The 18,530-nt window shown below is 36.4% G+C and overlaps 1 protein-coding gene across 3 annotated transcripts in view; it reads left to right on the top strand.

Moving 5' to 3' along the window:
• The window catches only part of cdk14 (cyclin dependent kinase 14), a 252,733-nt gene that overhangs the window by 96,566 nt on the left and 137,637 nt on the right, over window positions 1-18,530 (top strand). For all 3 annotated transcript variants that reach the window (XM_079837693.1, XM_079837694.1, XM_079837695.1), the window contains 4 exons: window positions 1,553-1,798; window positions 5,852-5,946; window positions 7,447-7,526; window positions 14,705-14,799. In XM_079837693.1, the coding sequence (XP_079693819.1) occupies window positions 1,553-1,798; window positions 5,852-5,946; window positions 7,447-7,526; window positions 14,705-14,799 (516 nt within the window). The remainder of the gene's footprint in view (window positions 1-1,552; window positions 1,799-5,851; window positions 5,947-7,446; window positions 7,527-14,704; window positions 14,800-18,530) is intronic.

The following is an 18,530-nucleotide window of genomic DNA, read 5'->3' on the forward strand; positions in this document are numbered from 1 at the left end:
TCTGATTGGTCAGATGGCCCAGTCTGTTGTGATTGGTCTTCTCTGCTCTGATTGGTCAGATGACCCAGTCTGTTGTGATTGGTCTTCTCTGCTCTGATTGGTCAGATGACCCAGTCTGTTGTGATTGGTCTTCTCTGCTCTGATTGGTCAGATGGCCCAGTGTGTTGTGATTGGTCTTCTCTGCTCTGATTGGTCAGATGACCCAGTCTGTTGTGATTGGTCTTCTCTGCTCTGATTGGTCAGATGACCCAGTCTGTTGTGATTGGTCTTCTCTGTTCTGATTGGTCAGATGGCCCAGTCTGTTGTGATTGGTCTTCACTGTTCTGATTGGTCAGATGGCCCAGTCTGTTGTGATTAGGGCTGGGAATCTTAAGGCACTTAACAATTCGATCCGGTTCCAATTCTGGGAGTAACGATCCGATTCCCAAAACGATTCTTAACATACTTTTTTGGTAACTAATTATCCTGCTGTGCAAATACTTAACATTTTAACCTAAATTGGAGTTACTATGCTTTTTGTTTATAGTTAGAATATCTGTTTGACAGTATTGCCATATTAAAAATGAAGATTTCTTTCAATATTTTCATTTTATTAACAAAGTTATATTCAGGATTAACAAGCTCCGAATGAAACATGGTAAGCCATACAATTGCAAAGAACAATCATTAAGAATAAACAGTTCTCAATTTACAACTAAGTGTGACTATTTTTCAGTTTCTTTGGAACATTTTAACAAAAATAAGTCTTTAAACCAAAAAAAGTTTCATAAAGCAACAGTTACGCCAGGTAAGCAGGTCGTAGTTTGTCCATTTTACCTTCACCCTTCGCCGCGAATTTGATTGACAGGTGATCTGACCAATCACATCGCAGAATCTGCCGTAGATTAACGTCGGTGGACTTGAACTTGAAAACGGTGTGTACTGACGTCTTTCCGCGATTGAAACAACATTTCTTTTAGTGTTCATTCTTGTTAATTTGATGCTTATCAATGAACTAGAAGGAAGAGAATCGGTTCACGAGCAGCTTTAACTGAGGCGCTACAGTGATCACGACACATTAAAGAGCCACAAAACGCTATTTGTGGTTTACATTTCTTTAAAAAAGACAACATTTTGAAGTTGAGACTTTGTTTCATATCAAAAAATCGGCATGTTATCAGTGTCCTCTTGGCTTTGCGATGAATTTTCTCTACGTCAGAACGTGTACATGTGGCGTGAGAGGCCCATGGCGTGTCGGACATAGCAACAGTAACTAAAGGGGTGGGGCTTTGCGAATGGTCAGCATAAGAACGTTCGTCTATCAACGGGTTTTTCTGTTTGGCCAGTGACCGTGCATGCACAGTGGTGAAGTGGCAGTTTGAATTGAACAAAGAATCGATTCTGAATCGTTAGATAACGAATCGCGATGCATCAACCTTTTCTCCCACCCCTAGTTGTGATTGGTCTTCTCTGCTCTGATTGGTCAGATGGCCCAGTCTGTTGTTATTATGATTGGTCTGATAACAGTGTTTAAATGCTGATGTCTTAAACGTTCTTCTCCGCTTCTTCTCAGATATGTGTCACCAAGATGTCCACTCGCAGCTGCCAGGGATCCGACTCAGTCATCAAACCCCTGGACACCATTCCTGAAGACAAGAAGGTGCGCGTGCAGCGGACGCAGAGCGGCTTCGACCCCTTCGAGAAACCGGCGAGTCAGGTGAAGCGAGTCCATTCGGAGAACAATGCCTGCATCTCCTCCAAAAGCTCCTCCTCTGGGAAAGAGTCTCCGAAACTACGGCGTCACTCCAGTCCTAGTTCTGTGAGTGTCTGAGTGCGTTTTCTTCATTAATGAGGTCTTATTGGTGCTAATTAGAGTTTATGACGGAATGAGCGACTTCATGCGTAATTAGTCATTGCTAACAGATCATGATTGTCCTTGACACAGCTCATTTATAATCCTTCATGTGACGTTTGAAATGTGTTTTGATTGTAGATATTGTTTGAGAGCTTCATTAGCTGATTATCTTTTTATTTTTATGGTCATTGGCCACATCTTGAACTTTTTACAACAGGGATTCCCAACTTTTTTGTCAGCTAAACTCCATTGAGCTAAAATTGTCCCCCAGAGAGTTCAAGTTAATATTTAAAAAATGTAACATACAGTTAATGGTCACATGACATGCAGGTGTACAAATTAAATATTTCATAATTTTTTCAAATATTTTATATTTATATATATATATATTTTTAAGTTTTGGTACGTTTTTGGTACATTTTTGATACTTCTTTTCTTTTAAAATTATTTATTTTTACTTTATAATTTTATTTATTTTTTAGTAAGGATTTTTATTTAGATTTTTTTATTCTAAAATGATTTCTTTTAATGATTTTTTTTTCATTTTTGGTAAGTGTTTTATTTATGTTTTTTACTTTAAAATTATTATTTTTTATATTTACTTTTTAAATGATTGTATTCATTTTTGTAAGTGTTTTCATTTGAGTTTTATTTTATTATTTTAATTTTACATTATGATTTTATTCATTTTTAATAAGAATTTTGTTTAGATTGTTTTATTTAGATTATTTTAATTATACTTTACATTTTTTTTATTCATTTTTGGTGTTTTATTTTGAGCTTTTTTTCATTCTTTTCATTTTAATTTTAAAATTTGATTCATTTTTAGTAAGGGTTTCATTCAGATTTTTTAATTAAAATGATTTATTTTAATGATTTAATTTAATTAACTCACAAACCCCACTTTGACATACAGCATTTTGTACAATTATTATACTTATTTAAATTGAATTTATAAAAGACGAGTTGATTTTTATGGTATATATAATTCCCTAAGCGAGACACGATTGACCTGAGAGGGAAAACTAAAGTTTGGAGGGTTTGAAGAATGCAGCTAGTGAGCACATTTGCTTGCTGATTCACACCAATGAAAAATGGATGAGCGTAAGGCCTGACAGAAGGAGTGGAGAGAGTGAGCGTGACCTCTTTCCCATAACACCCTTCTCATTATTCTGCCACAGACCTTCTTATTTAGAAAATCCACTTAAACCTGTTATCCACAGAGCCCCTGCACTCCGAACACCTTAAACACAATAATAAAGCCCCCCGCTAAGGTAATATCAGCACTCTAAACCGAAGCTGGCCGAATGGAGAGCGGATGTGTTTACTGAAAGCGTGTCATGATCTGGCCGTATGGTGGCCGCTGGTCTCTAAGAGACAGCTGGTGTCTGGTGTTGATAAAAGGCTGCAGGGTTTGCGGTTACAGGCGCATCTGAGCAAGCGGTTATCCGGGAAGAGTCCGGTAATCTTTCACACCAATCGCAATAAGTGACTCGTTGCTGCAGATCGGTGTCAGGCTGCAAACCTGATTACTAAAGAAACGCAGCATTTCAGGAGAATTAGTGCCGCTGTGCATTTGCTCTTCAAGACTTTATTTGTTTTTAATGCAAGAAAATATTACAGTATTGGCTTGGAAAATTGTTTTTTTGTTTGCGTTCATATTAGCATATTTTTTCTAGAGTCTTTCAATTATGGATATGTGTTTTTTGGCTGGGGGTGGGTTGAAATGTCATCGTTCTTTAGATGCAACATGTGATGAATCTTACAAAAGTGTCCAAGTCACATGTTTTAGACACAATCGTCCTAAAGGTTTGAGTGTATAAAAACTATGCATGTAAAACTGTCAAGTGTGCATGCTTTTATACACTTTTCCACAAAAATATGAAGCAGCACAACTGTTTTCAACATTGATGATAATAATAAGAAAAGCAGACAATCAGCATATTATAATGATTTCTGAAGGATCATGTGACACTGTAATGATGTAATGATGCTGAAAATTCAGCTTTACGTCATAGGAATGCATAACATTTTACAATATACTGTAATCACATAGACAACAGTTATTTTCAATGATAATAATGTTTCACAATATTAAAATAAATGCAGCCTTGTTGAGCATAAGAGACTTCTTTTAACCCTTCTCTGGTCTTCGGGGTCTTTTCTGACCCCAAAGGACGTTTGTTCAAATTGTTCAACACTCTCTAGATCTACAAATAAAAAAATAAATTGGATTGATATCTGTTTTTATGTTCGTGTGACAAAAAAAGTCACACTCTTGGACAAAATTCATCCTCAAAAACAGAAACAACACAGAACACGCATACAGAAATGAAGTGGCACACTTCCAACAATGCATAAAACATCCACAATGCAAAATGATCATGCTCACACACACACACACACACACACACACACACACACACACACACACACACACACACACACACACACACACACACACACACACACACACACACACACACACACACACACACACACACACGCTCACACACACACACACAGGAATACATTTGTTATTGTTCTTCAGTTCATTGCATTTTGATGTTCATGTTGTGTATTTATTACTCAATATGTAATATAACTGTTCATTTCTGTAAATTTTTGTTCTGTTACAGTTAGTGACTGAAGTGTAGATTAAATTTGTAGAATTATAAGAAAATCAGATGTTTGAAATAAATGATCAACTCTAAAGACTCCAACTTTTCTCTTGTTCAGGTTTGATTCTAATCATAATGTAACATCATTGAAAAAAAATGCTAAACTTAATTTGAATTGTTATAAATCTGATTTCATCATATTTAGATATGAATCCAACTGAAAAATACTTGTGAAAAAATGTATTTCAGTCAGTCAAATAGCACATAGCAAATACATTTGCTAATACAGTTTTTTCCAAAAGATGGGCAAAAATCTTACATTAAACCATGTCAAATTATCCATGTTATACCCATGAATGAAAGTTAGAAATTTGGGTCTTTTATAAAGTGAATTTTACATTTAAAAAAAATGATTTTCTGTCAAAATCCAGAGACCCCGAAGAGTGTAATTCCCAAACGAAGGCCGGAGAAGGGTTAAAAGCATTACAAATTCATTATCCCAAACATTTGACTGCAGTATTCATTCAAGATGAAATATCCAAGTATAACATTTTATCTTTTAAGGCCACACTGAGTATGTTTTTTTGCGTATGTGTATATTCAGTTGTTCCTATGTTGTTTTTTTGAATTTAGAATAGATTTTAGTAAGAAAGTTATTGACGAATCTTCATATTTTTGTAGATTTCATACACTCATTTGTGGAGTTTTTACCTTGAGCTTTACTATATAGTAAATATGGTTGAGTATAATAAATATATGTATATTAAATATAACCACAGTTCACCTGTGTTCTTTCAGTCACTGCCAAAGTGCTCACAGTAAAATCCTGCAGACCACATTTCCTGTTTAACAGGAAACTATTAATCACGTCCAGTTGAAACAGCACTGGGTCATTAATACGGGGACAGACGTGTCTTTCCGGACATCCCTGCTGTACGGCAGGATACTGTATAAATCCTGGATCTGACCCAGCATACCTGACCATACGTTGGCTGACCCCACATCTGCTGCGGCCGCTGGGCCGTGTCTGACTTCACAGAATATCCTCTATTAAAGTCACCATGAAATCAAAATGGAGAGTTGATAAATGTGCACGTCATTATTTGTTTTAAGTTCATGTACCCTCATAATCTTTCATCAAAATAACTTGCAGCGACATCTCTTCTCTGATGACGCGTTTACTGGCAAGAGGGCGGGGCAACCTGTCACTCACATGAGATCCACCAATAGCAAACCACAACCATCCAATCAATTCCCCTTGGACAAAATCAAGCTCCGCCCTACATTTGTTCTTGTTCGAAAAGCTGTTTCACTCTGATATATGTCACAATAGGGGAAAAAGATGATCGCAACTTCCATTTCATGCCGACTTTAACTGCGTCTATCTCTGTTACAGCCCACAAGCCCAAAGTTCGGAAAGGCAGATTCATACGAGAAGCTGGAAAAGCTTGGAGAGGGATCCTACGCAACCGTATACAAAGGGAAGAGCAAGTGAGTTCAGTGCAACCATGCTTCTATTTCTCAGGGTTATTTCACTCGTTTAGTAATGGAACAGTAAGCAAAGACAACAGCACATAATTATTATTATGTGAAATCTGAATGAATTTTTATTTTGTATTGCTGTAATAAAAACCGAGAGCCGGAGAGAGCTTCTCTTCCAGAGCATGAAATGGCATGTGTTGTATGCAATCCTTTCAGACAGAGAGCGTGTAACGCTTGTTTTTCCTTGGTGATTACTTTCATAAATTAAAATCTGGAAAATAAAATTTCAGCCAGCGTGAAATGAATTGTGCATTATTGGCAGCGTTTTTCATAGTAATGATGTTTTTTGTGTGCAAGTTCATTTATTTAACATCTTGACCTCGTTAAGATTCACTCCATTGCCTCTAAATTGCATTTCATTGACTTAACAGTAAATCAGACTTGACCCTGTTTATTGCCGTGTTCTGGTCTTATTGTGCACAAATGATCAGTGCATTTTATCTTAAACCACAAAAAAAGGTTTCTTTCATCATCAATCCCTCTTTTAAACAACATTCTGTCATATACAGTGGAGACACTTACATCATCCAGTCATTTCACACCGGATAAAATCATGTCCCATATAGGGCCCTATGAAATTATATTTTTCATTTTAATGCAGTATTGTATTAAATTCTTGTATTAAAATCTGGGTTTAAATTACAATCAAAAGGCATGTCTCCTATAAAAATGGTTAAATTAAGTATTTTATTTTAAATTCTGTGTTGTCTGTTTAATTTTTTTCTGGATTCTGTGTTTTATGATTTAAAACAACTTTATTATTACAAATGGTGGTAATCAAATTAATTCATAAAACTTAATAATTTCTTTACAACTATTTTTTTTTGTTGAAAAATTGAATTATATACAATATAAAAGTCTTACTTATAATACAAAAGTCTTAGGCACATTATTATTTTCACCAAATATATATATATTTTTTTATCTTTTGCTGTAGAGAAAAATCAGTTTACGTTCCCATACATACATTTTGCCATTAATTGTAATAATCCAGTGAGATTTTTGTATGCACAAGGAGTCTGACAACAGCCGATATCATCTGATCTCACCATCATCGAGTCTATGATTACATGAAGAAACAGAAAAAAATTGATTATTACAATTAATGGCAAAAGGAATGTTTGGAAATGTAAACTGATATTTCCTACCGACACACTACAGCAAAATATATAAATTACTGCCTCAGCCATTTTTTGGGGTGAAAATACTAACGTGCTTAAGACTTTGGCACAGTACTCTACATGAATATATGCAGACACTTTTATCCAAAGCGACTTACATTGCATTTCAAAGTATACATTTGTATCAATTCACACATTTCCTGGAAATCAAAGCCATATGATGTGCTGTTTGAACTATAGTAACAAATATATATGATGCATCCTTTTTTATGGATCAGTTCTGTAATACAGGTTAATATAACGTGAAAAACATCTGGTGTGTTTGCAGGGTGAACGGGAAGCTGGTTGCGTTGAAAGTGATTCGTCTGCAGGAGGAAGAGGGAACGCCTTTCACAGCGATCAGAGAGGGTGAGTGGACCAGGACATGACTCTCTCTCTATCACTCGTGCTTCCTTTCTCTTCATATGCAAGCCACTGCTGCCACTAAAAACAGTACCATTTTTAGGACTGGATTGAAAAAATTGAGTCTCATTTTGATGAACTGGTATCGATTCTTAAATCCCCAGAATTGATCTTTTAGTCTGTGCTGTTTTCAGTTGATACATGAACAAAACCTGTGTGCTCTAAACATTATTTGTAGTGTACCTGCTATCCAATAATCACAATAAGCTTTGTGTTTTGCTACTTTTGATATGAAACTCAGTCTCAGCTTTCAAATTCAAACAGTAAATGCCGTTTTAGCCATTCAGTGACCTAAACTAAAGCTAGAAAAATTACTCTAAAGATGAGCATTTAGATAAATATATGTACTATATTACATATCCATTATATTTTATTTGACCTGTGCGTCAATATTTAATGTATGTTTGAATACATTATTTTTAAATAATGCAATTTAAATGTTCATATACAAATCAGTTGTTAATTTAACCCTTAATTGTATAGTAATGTAGTGGTTGACAGGGTTCCCTGTATAGTTTATAGCATAAGTCGAGTTTTTTCTTGAGGAAAAATTGACATGCACCACTTGATATAAATATCCAAATTCATCCATATCGAATTGAATAGAATCGCAAGCTTGTGAATCATGAAATTTGTGCCAAAACCCAATCCTAATAATTTTAAGTTGTATTTATAAGCATTTTAATGTGGCCTTCATATAACAAAAATCATTTTTGGTAACACTTAATTTTAGGGTCCAATTCTCACTATTACACCGTGTCCTAACCACATGCGATGCGATAAGATTCCAGCCTCAAGCAATTTCTCTGTCCACACCAGACGCGACACGGCTACGAAATGTGACCAAATCAATCAAAAACCACAGCCAATCAGAACAGCGTGTGGGCGGCACCAGAGATTAATCTTGACAGCGCTCGCAAGGAAATGGATAAGTACATAATCAAAGACATTAATTTAAACATAACTAAAAATACATACTGAGTTACTAAAACAATATTTGTCATAGAATATGCTTGTTTTTCACAGTTTTAACATAATTTTTCAAGATCTGTGGTAAATTATCCATTGTTGCTTTTAGTGCGACTACGTTACAAAGCTGGGAGCACTAAATGATATTCAAAGTCACATTACACACTTTTAACATTAAATAAAGCACATAAACATTACCTGAGATTATGTTTTGTGGCTGGTTAGGACAAAAACTCAAATTAACATGGAAAAGATACCTTTAATCGCGTGTCGCGGCATCGCGTCACGTTAGGACACGGGTGTTAACTAGTTGCTTATTAGCTTGCATATTACTAGTATATTGACTGTTTATTAGTACTCATAAAGCACATATTAATACAGCACCTTATTCTGCATGGCCATATTCAATATCCCTTAATCCTACCTAAACTTAAACGCTACAAAAGCTACCTTACTAACTGTTAATAATCCGTAAACTAGGAGTTTATTGCGTCGTAGTTAAAGGGATAGTTCACCCAAAAATAAAAGTTTCTTTGTTCTGTAGTGAGTGAATATGTATTCCCCATACCTAAGTGTTACCAGTTTTTTTTTTTAATCTGTCACCTAAAAGTTCCTGCTAAACCAGCAGAGTTGTGATGTTCTCTGTGAAGTGGAGCAGATTGTGAAGGTGTGAGAATTTCGCTGCTCTCACCTTCACCGCCGCCACATGCATTTTAATTGCTATGAGAGAGTGATGGTGTGTTTTTGATCTGCGTGATCCAGAGTTGATCACCGCAGAGCCCTTGCACTCTTCCCCGGCGTGAGGCTCAAAAAAGGGCTTTGAAAATAGAACTAATTCAGCAATTACTGGAGATGTTCAAGCTGGCAGAACGTGTGTGGAATGACGACAGGATGTGAGAGGAGACACATAGACACATTCACACACTGTTCACAAACCTAGTGAGCTGACTGCTTAGGCAGCATTTTAAGGGCCAGATTTACTTAAAGGATTAGTTCACTTCAAAATGAAAATTTCCTGATATTTTACTCACCCCCATCTCATCTAAGATGTTCAAGTCTTTTTTTCTTCTGTAAAAAAGGAAAACACTCCTGGGTTTTTCTCCCCATCATAGACTTCCATGGCAACCAAAATGTTGAAGGTCCAAATCAATGCAGTTTCAAAGGAAGGCTTTTAATTGCTCATCTTGCGCTGCTCTGCGACGTGCCAAAGATTGCATAATCACGTCGGAAAGGTCACGCTAGACGTAGGTGGAAGTACTGCCCCCATGTTTACAAAGCGCACATGCAAAGACTAATACAAACGTCCTTTAGCAAAAAAAAGGTAAAACAGTGATGTCGGACCATTTTGAAGTTGAAGATGGAGTGTTTTTTGGTAAAGGGAGTTTGTATTAGTCCTCGCACGTTCGCTTGGGGCGGTACATTTACATTTACATTTAGCCATTTAGCAGATGCTTTTATCCAAAGCGACTTACAAATGAGAGCAAAATAAGCAACTAGGACAGTCAAGGGCAACAGTATGCAAGTGCTGTAACAAGTCTCAGTTAATCTAGCACCGAACACACAGGACAGAATTTTTTGTTTTTTTTGTTTTAAATAAATTAGACAGATAGAAAATGAATAGAATGATAAGTGCTATTCTTGATTGGTCAGGTGCTGCTGGAAGAGATGTGTCTTTAGGTGTTTTTTGAAAATGGCTGCAGACTCGGCCGCACAAATTGAGATAGGCAGGTCATTCCACCAAGTGGGAACGGTCCAAGAAAAGGTCCGTGAGAGCGATTTCATGCCTCTTTGGTATGGCACCACAAGGCGTCGTTCACTGGCAGAACGCAAGTTCCTGGTGGGTGTGTAAGTCTGAATGAGCGAGTTTAGGTATATTGGTGCAGAGCCAGTGGTTGCTTTGAAGGCGAGCACTAGTGCCTTGAATTTGATGCGAGCGGCTATTGGTAGCCAGTGCAGACTGATGAAGAGAGGCGTGACGTGTGCTCTCTTCAGCTCATTAAAGACCACCCTCGCTGCTGCATTCTGGATCAGTTGCTAGGGTTAGTGTTGATAGTGCATGCCGGAAGGCCCGCGGTACTTCCACCTACGTCTACCGTGACCATTCTGATGTGATTACGCAATCCTTGGCACGTCGCAGAGCAGCGCAATATCAGCAATTTAAGTATTTTTCATTTACATTTTTTTTTTTTTAAATGACTGATGGTTTTGCTAGATAAGACCCTATTCCTCGGCTGGGATCGTGCAGAGTATCTGAAGCCCTTCCTTTGAAACTGCATTGATTTGGACCTTCAACATTTTGGTTGCCATTGAAGTCTAAGATGGGGAGAAAAATCCTGGAATGTTTTCCTCAAAAAACTTAATTTATTTTCCACTGAAGAAAGATAGGGGTGAGTAAAATATAATCAGGAAATTTTTATTTTGAAGTGAACTAATTCTTTAACAGGGCAAATTAGTGTCAGACTGCCATCCCATAAAAGCACAGATGGGAGTGGAAAGCTCTGCAGGTGATCTACTGATAATGTGCAAATGTACAATGTGAATATAACAATGGGTAACGACCAACCTACCTCTACTGGACATTGCGTGTGCATGTCTGTCATTTTTACATGTTATATTGTACACACTTTATATATTTTGTACACAATCTTTTTTTTTTTTTTTTTAAATATGTACTTTTTTATTTTATTTTGAAATAATACCATACGAAAATGTTTTTATTCCATTTTATCTTTCCCAAATTATGTGTTAAATATTTGTTTCTGGATTTAGGGTTTTATGATGTAATACAACTTAATCATTAATACAAACCGTGGTAATCAAATTAATGCATAAAACTTTATAAACAATTTATTCAACCTTTTAAAGTTACAATATGTTAGTCTGGCTATCACCAGGCCAAGCTCAATTTAAGATTAAACATTGGTCTGGGGAGTCTGCTCTGTATTTTCTACTGCACAAGAGGCGTGATCAACGAGCATAAATTAAATGACTCTGTACGCAATTGGATAATCCTTCAACCAATCAGACCACAAGAGGCGTGATCAATGGGCATCGATCCAACCCTTTTCTATCAGTCATCGTGTCAAACCCTCCAATAGCGCGCCAGGTGGATAAGCCAGTCTGTGATTGGTTCCCGCAGAAGTGTAACAGAAGCAGTAGAAATGAATGTACAGGTTTCCAGACTGAGTTGCAGGGCGAAATCAAATCGCCAGCAGATCAGGCTGGGTTTAACACTATGTGGTTAATAAACTCTAATTAACTCTAGTGGTTAATAAACAAAACTGCATGTGTCTTGCGGAAGAACATTGTAGCCAGAGCGACTTCTCTCTGTTTATCTATATGACGAGTCTCGGTCTAAAATAGTCTGAATATAAACACTCATTATAGGCGTCCCGTAGTGATTCAGGATAAGACAAAAACACGGTTAGGAAGATGGAGTCATTATGTACTCACTCGATATGTCAATTTTGAACAAAAAAGGTTACATCGTGTACCTTTAAAATAAAACCATATACCTGCTGATGTTTTTTGTGCTGCTGATTTCCCACAAACAATGATCATTTTAAAAGCATAGTTTATTTATTGATGTATATGATGGGCTTCACAGCAGGAGTGACTCGCGTAATGCAGATGTTCGTCCTTTCACTGTCACTGAATCCCAGCGCTACTATCTCACTATCTGAGCTTTTGTTGTGCCCTTGAAAAATTAATCGCATTTTCCACAGTCTCGCAAATCTGTTTACTATTCATCATGAAACATGCTTGAAGTGTCGCGCGCTCCCTCTTTGTAGTAAATTAAAACATTTGTAGTGTTTCTTGTGCTCAAATGAGATGCAAATTCTTCCAATGGCTTGTTCTGCGGGGATTGCGTTGTTGTAATATGAAGAAAATTACACGTCTGATCTGAGAAATAAGGAAAAAGCACAAAAATCATCAACTTAATGCTTTGTTGCTGACTTCTGAGGATTAACGATTATGTTTAATTGCAGTGTTCATACATAACTCGTTAGCTGAAATAATAGACAGGAAGCTTACCCTGAGGAGCTCTGAGAGCTGTTTCCTGTCCCCAGAGTAGCGGCTCTCTCCATTTCTCACAGATTTCCGCTCATCTCCGCCCTACTGGCAATCTACAGCATGTAAATGATCTGCGAGTGATTCAGGTGCAGGTACCAGTGAGATCTGGGAACATTGTCATCTTTGTCATTTGTAGATGGTAAATGCAGTCATGTGCAAATATGTGGAATTATAGTTATTCTGACCCCCCTAAAGAAGGCTTGACCCCCCCACCCACCCTGAAGTACATTAAAACAAGATGCTGGGGCGTTCAAAGAAATGAGTCTATCCGTAATATGAAGCTTTACCAGGAAATATAAAGATAGATGACTGATTTTAAATCCTAGTTTTGGCCGTCCCTGAACTTTACCTAACCTGATAAATTAAATGCGCTACAAAACGTCGCTCATTCAGGGATGTGCTTTTATTGCATGATATGATAACATTTGCCCTCTTTAATGCTGTTAAACTGAATGTACGAGAAAAAAAAAAAAAAAAAATGTACACAATTTAATACTGAAATAGGAGCATGCAGTTTACTGCACGTGAAAGTTGTGTTCATTACTATTTGTTCTTTTATTTATTGCTCTTTTACTTGAAGCTTGGCATTTTACACATTGTATATGTTAAGAGACTTTATGATAATTGACAGCCACAGCCACAGGAATTTTACACACACACACACACACACACACACACACACACACACACACACACACACACACACACACACACACACACACATTGTGTTTTCATGTTTTATGGGGTCGTTTCAATGACGTAATGATTTTTATACTGCACAAACTGTATGTTGTAGCCGTTTGTCTAAGTTTATTTATTATAAGATATGTTATGTGTTTATTATTATTTACTATGTGCATATTTATACTTGTATTTAGGAATTTGTTTTGTTCCATGTCGGACACCTGTCAGGTGCGCAAGCTATATGTCACCGCGTATGCGGGATAGGAAGTGACATAGAACTAATGTTTGGATTTTGGGATGGTGGTTTTTCACAGTTTTTTTGACGACACTTCGTTTCTTTTGCTAGATTTTTTTCTAACTTAATTTAGAAATGCTTTTGATATTGAACTTTTTGTGTTTCGTAAAAGAAATGTCATTTTGAAATGAAGACGGCTGTGGACTGGAGAGTGTGCAAATAGTTTAATCACTGTTCCCCGACACACTGTATATTCTATCCCCTAACCATCACAGAAAACTTTTAGCATTCTGTATGATTTATTATGATTTTGTATTATAAACATCATTCTGTATGATTTATAAGCTGTTTTTCTAATGGGGACAAAAAAATCTCCCCGTTAGGTCAAAAATGACTGGTATTTCTAACTTTGTGTTCCCTTGACCATACACACACACTTTTTTTATGTGTTTTCATGTTTTATGGGGACTTTCCATAGACATAATGATTTTTATGATTTTCTGTATATTCTATCCCCTTACACCCTAACACTAATCTTACCCATCATTTTTATTCCGCATTTAAAAAAATGTCAAGGACAAGGATTTCGGATATTGCCATCTTTGTTGGGACATTTTGTCCCCATATTGTAGGGTTTACCAGGACACACACACACAAATATGAATGTGTATATAAGTGTGTTGTGTATGTGTGTGTGTGTGTATTAACTTGACAAAAATGTATATGTCACTCCATTCCACTCTGCAAAAGGGAAAAGGAAAATAAAAACGTTTTATTAAATAATTAATTATTATTATAATTATCATCCATGCATGGAAAACCTGGAAATATCAGGGAACACAAAGCTGTTTCAATGTATTCATCTAAGGAATTTGTGGCTGACAGATGAAAGGACATCTGCTTTATACACTGTAAAAAATTTAAATTCAGTTGCTGCCTTAAATGTGTAACTATAATCACCTTGTGATAAGTCACTCAAATTATGTTAAACTGACTTAAAAAAAAAACACATAAGTTGCCTTGACTTACTGATCACATATTTTTTTTACAGTGTATGACGTGATTTTAAAATGCACTTATCCAGTTCTCATAAATAAACGGAAGTCTCAAACATTCATTGGTCAGAATAATGTGTTAATGAAGCGTTTGTGTTTTTCTCCAGCGTCTCTGCTGAAAGGCCTGAAGCATTCGAACATAGTGCTGCTCCACGACATCATTCACACGAAGGAAACCCTGACGCTGGTCTTTGAGTATGTGGTGAGTATCAGACATGCTGACCGGATGAAAATCAAACCGCTGCTGGCGGACAACGGCTCGGATTTGTTTCTTTTATAAATAGTTTTTAATTCATTTTATTTTCAGTAACTCTACTCCAAAATGTCAGCGTATTTTTATGTCACATAACCACACATCTCCTGTTCCTGCGCCTCATGGAGCCGGTAGTTTTGAAAGCTTTAAATGTGCTTTAGTCAGCATTCCTTTAGCTCTGGATTTTTCTTACGCTTTGAACCTGGTGCCTGAACCGATCGTGCCCAATCCTGCAGCTCTGGCACGGCTTTTATTAGAGAACTGTTTTTCTAACTCTTTCAAAGCCCTGCTCTTCATCTGTGCCTCAAAGCGACAGGAACGTCTCACTGTTTTACACACAAACCTGCAATGAGACGCATCCGCAGGCGTCGGGGCTGCTAATTAAAGCACATCATTAAATAATTCACTAATAATGCAAGTTCTGTCGCCATTTACTCGCTCTTGTGTCGTTTTGTCCCTGGATGACTTTCTGACTTCTTTGAAACGCAAAAGGAGATATTAGGCAGAATGTCCAAGCTTCTGTTTATCATATAATGCAACTGCACAGTGATTTATACTGTCAAGCTCTAGAAATCACCTTAAAAACACCATATCACGTACAGACTATATTTCAAGTCTTCTAAAGTCATATTATAGTTTGAAAAAATAAGTTTTAATCACAGTTTATTCAGACGTGTCATGCTAAAAGCTATATTGACTATTTTGATGATACTTTTATGGTGTTTATGTTTTGAAATGATCACTGTGGTTCTAGTCATTTCCTACTAGTTATAGCATGAAATAAACATGAATGAACATCAGAAGGTATGTTGTTTCAACCGTGCAAAGATGTCAATAGACACCATTTTTCAAGTTCAAGTCCACCAACGTACTAACTCTCCTGTCTGGTTTGTTTGTCGGAAAAAATGGCAGATTCAGCACTATGATTTGTCAGATCGCCTGTCAATCAAACTTAAAGTTCAGCAGTCGGGTTCCAGAAGTAAAAACTCCATTCATTTTCTCCATAGGGAAATTGATTTTGAACGATAACTTATAAACCTTTTAAGACAGACCTACTGTGAGCTACGAGGTTGTTAATCAATAGTATTTGCTTCTGCTGAAGCTGTTTGCCCATTATATCAGCATATATTTTTTTAAATAATCGTATTTAAAGGAACACACCGACTTTTTGGGACTTTAGCTTGTTCACCGTATCCCCCAGAGTTGGATAAGTCCATACATACCATTCTCATCTCTGTGCCATAACTCTGTCTGACACACCCACCGCTAGCCTAGCTTGGCACAAAGACTGGAGGTAAATGGCTCCAGCTAGCCCACTGCTCAATAAATGACTAAATAATGGCAACTATTAGGAACTATACTCTCATTCCTGCGTAATGATCAAGGAACTTTGCTGCCATACTATGGGTGCAGCGGCACAATGATATTACACAGCGCCTGAAAATAAGCTAACTTCCGTCAACATAACCAACGTGACAACCTGCTTGCACAGGGAGCGTGCTGGGGACTATTTTCAGGCACTGTGTAATATCATAGCAAAGTTCCATGATTACTACGCAGGAACGAGAGTATAGTTCCTAACCATATCAGTCTAGAAAATCATAACTTTTCATTTTCTGTCAGTCTTAGTACACGTACAAAATTATACCAGAGAGTCGAAAAAGCAACATACTCCAAAATATCTCTTAAGCCACACCCACTCCCATGAAGCCCAAAATACTGAAATCTTTGTATATATATATATATATATATATTAGTGCTGGGAATCGATTAAAAAAATAAAAAAATAAATCAAATTTTTTCTGTAATTAATCGCAAGTTTTTAATATTTTAAATGTTTTATATTTTGATATTGTAATAATTTCAGTTACTCTCCAAATTAATGTTTAAACAATTTAAAGACAGTATATTTTAAATATGTGTTGTATTGTCATGTTTTTATGAATAAAGGCCAGTATCACTGATGTCTCTATGAAACATTAATGACGTTACATTACAGTATTACTGAAAGCTCCCAATTTTTAAAAAAAAAACTACTTTTAATTTAAGGGAACTTAAAACAATCTTTACATATCCCATTATAATAAATGTTAGCCTTTATTTACCCATGGCCTTCCCTGTTAGACATATACAGAAATGTAATAGTTATCAAACAGCTTTCTTAACTGCATAAATAATAAATGTAATATAGATTAATCATCATTAAAGCTACAATTTTCTCTGTTCCCGTTGTTCTTTGATGAACATTAATGACAGGCATTATCAGTGCTCCTGTCACTTTAAGAACAGCCACTGACGAACATGACGCGGATCTCACGCATCTCATTTCCTCACAACTCTTTAAATTAATTTAAGACGTTATTTAACTAATTTAAGACTCCTAATATGAGAATACTCAAAACTCTCTGTGTTGTTGTTATTGTTTGTTCAAGAGCAAAAGAGAACTTGATGTGAGCAGGAGACTGAGCGAGTCTGTCTGTGCGTCGAGTGTGTGTCAGTGTGTGTGTGTGTGTGTGTGTGTGTGTGTGTGTGTGTCAGAGTGTCCCTCGATTAGTTGACATGAGACGCAGCCACACAGACAGGACATTTACATACAGCGCGTTCTCTTGTGTCTTGTCGCGCTTGGAAGCATTTACATGAATAGGAGCGTGATCATGGGACGCTTGGCAAAAATGGATATAAAAACGGACACTGCGTTATTTGCGTTAAATATTTTTAACGCGTTAAGCTGAAAAAATTAATTGCCCACGTTAACGCGTTAATTTGCCCAGCAAAAAATAAATAAATATATATATATGCATTTTTTGAAATAAACTTAAAATGTATTGTTTTTAGACATACTCAACTAGGGATGAAACGGTATGGAAATTTAACATCACGATTATAGTGACCCAAATGATCACGGTTATCAATATTATCACGGTTTTCTTCAAATGAGATGAAAGTGTTCAAAAGAACAGATGCACGTAGACACTTAAAACATTTCAACAAGTTTTATATTTGAAAATCAACAAACAACAAATAACTAAAGCAGCTCAATGCACTTTTTTTAAGCTAGATTCTATTCTGTGGGATTTCCTTCCTTATAATGGCCGTCGTCAATAGCAACACATAACGCATAAATAATAATAATTTGTCGTAAATATAATCTCTAATATTATCTCTGTAAATATATTCTCAAGCAATATTCTCATCAGTGTTGCATTTAAATCTAGCTAGCATACTATTTTGTGTAAGAGCCCAAACAGTATCCTAGTGAAATAATGCATATCCATATTTCCACATGATTTGACAGTTTATTTTATTAAATATCAAAATATGTGCATCATACCTGACACCTAAATGATCACTTTACAGTCCGTTTTATGACTGTCATTCTCTTCAAATGCTATTGAAGTTTGAAACGTGTATAACGTTACCAATGTTGTATGTAACTTTAGAGACGGTCCCTAAATTTGCCTGCGTTATGCCAGTCATATCAGATGCGCTGTGGTTCTGCTGTTTTTTTAAAACCATTTTCGCTGCTGAAATAGAACAAAAACAGTCGACCACTGTATGATGAGTGAATCTCCTGCGTACATCGCACGTTTATCTCTGCTTTGAGTGCAGATTTCAGCGTGAGAGCGACGCGCGCTCTGAACAAAACTGGCTGATCTGAACGCCTCTGATTATGAGACATT

The sequence above is a fragment of the Gobio gobio genome, assembly GCF_949357685.1.
Source record: "Gobio gobio genome assembly, chromosome: 15".
In the NCBI taxonomy this organism is placed as follows: Eukaryota; Metazoa; Chordata; class Actinopteri; order Cypriniformes; family Gobionidae; genus Gobio; species Gobio gobio.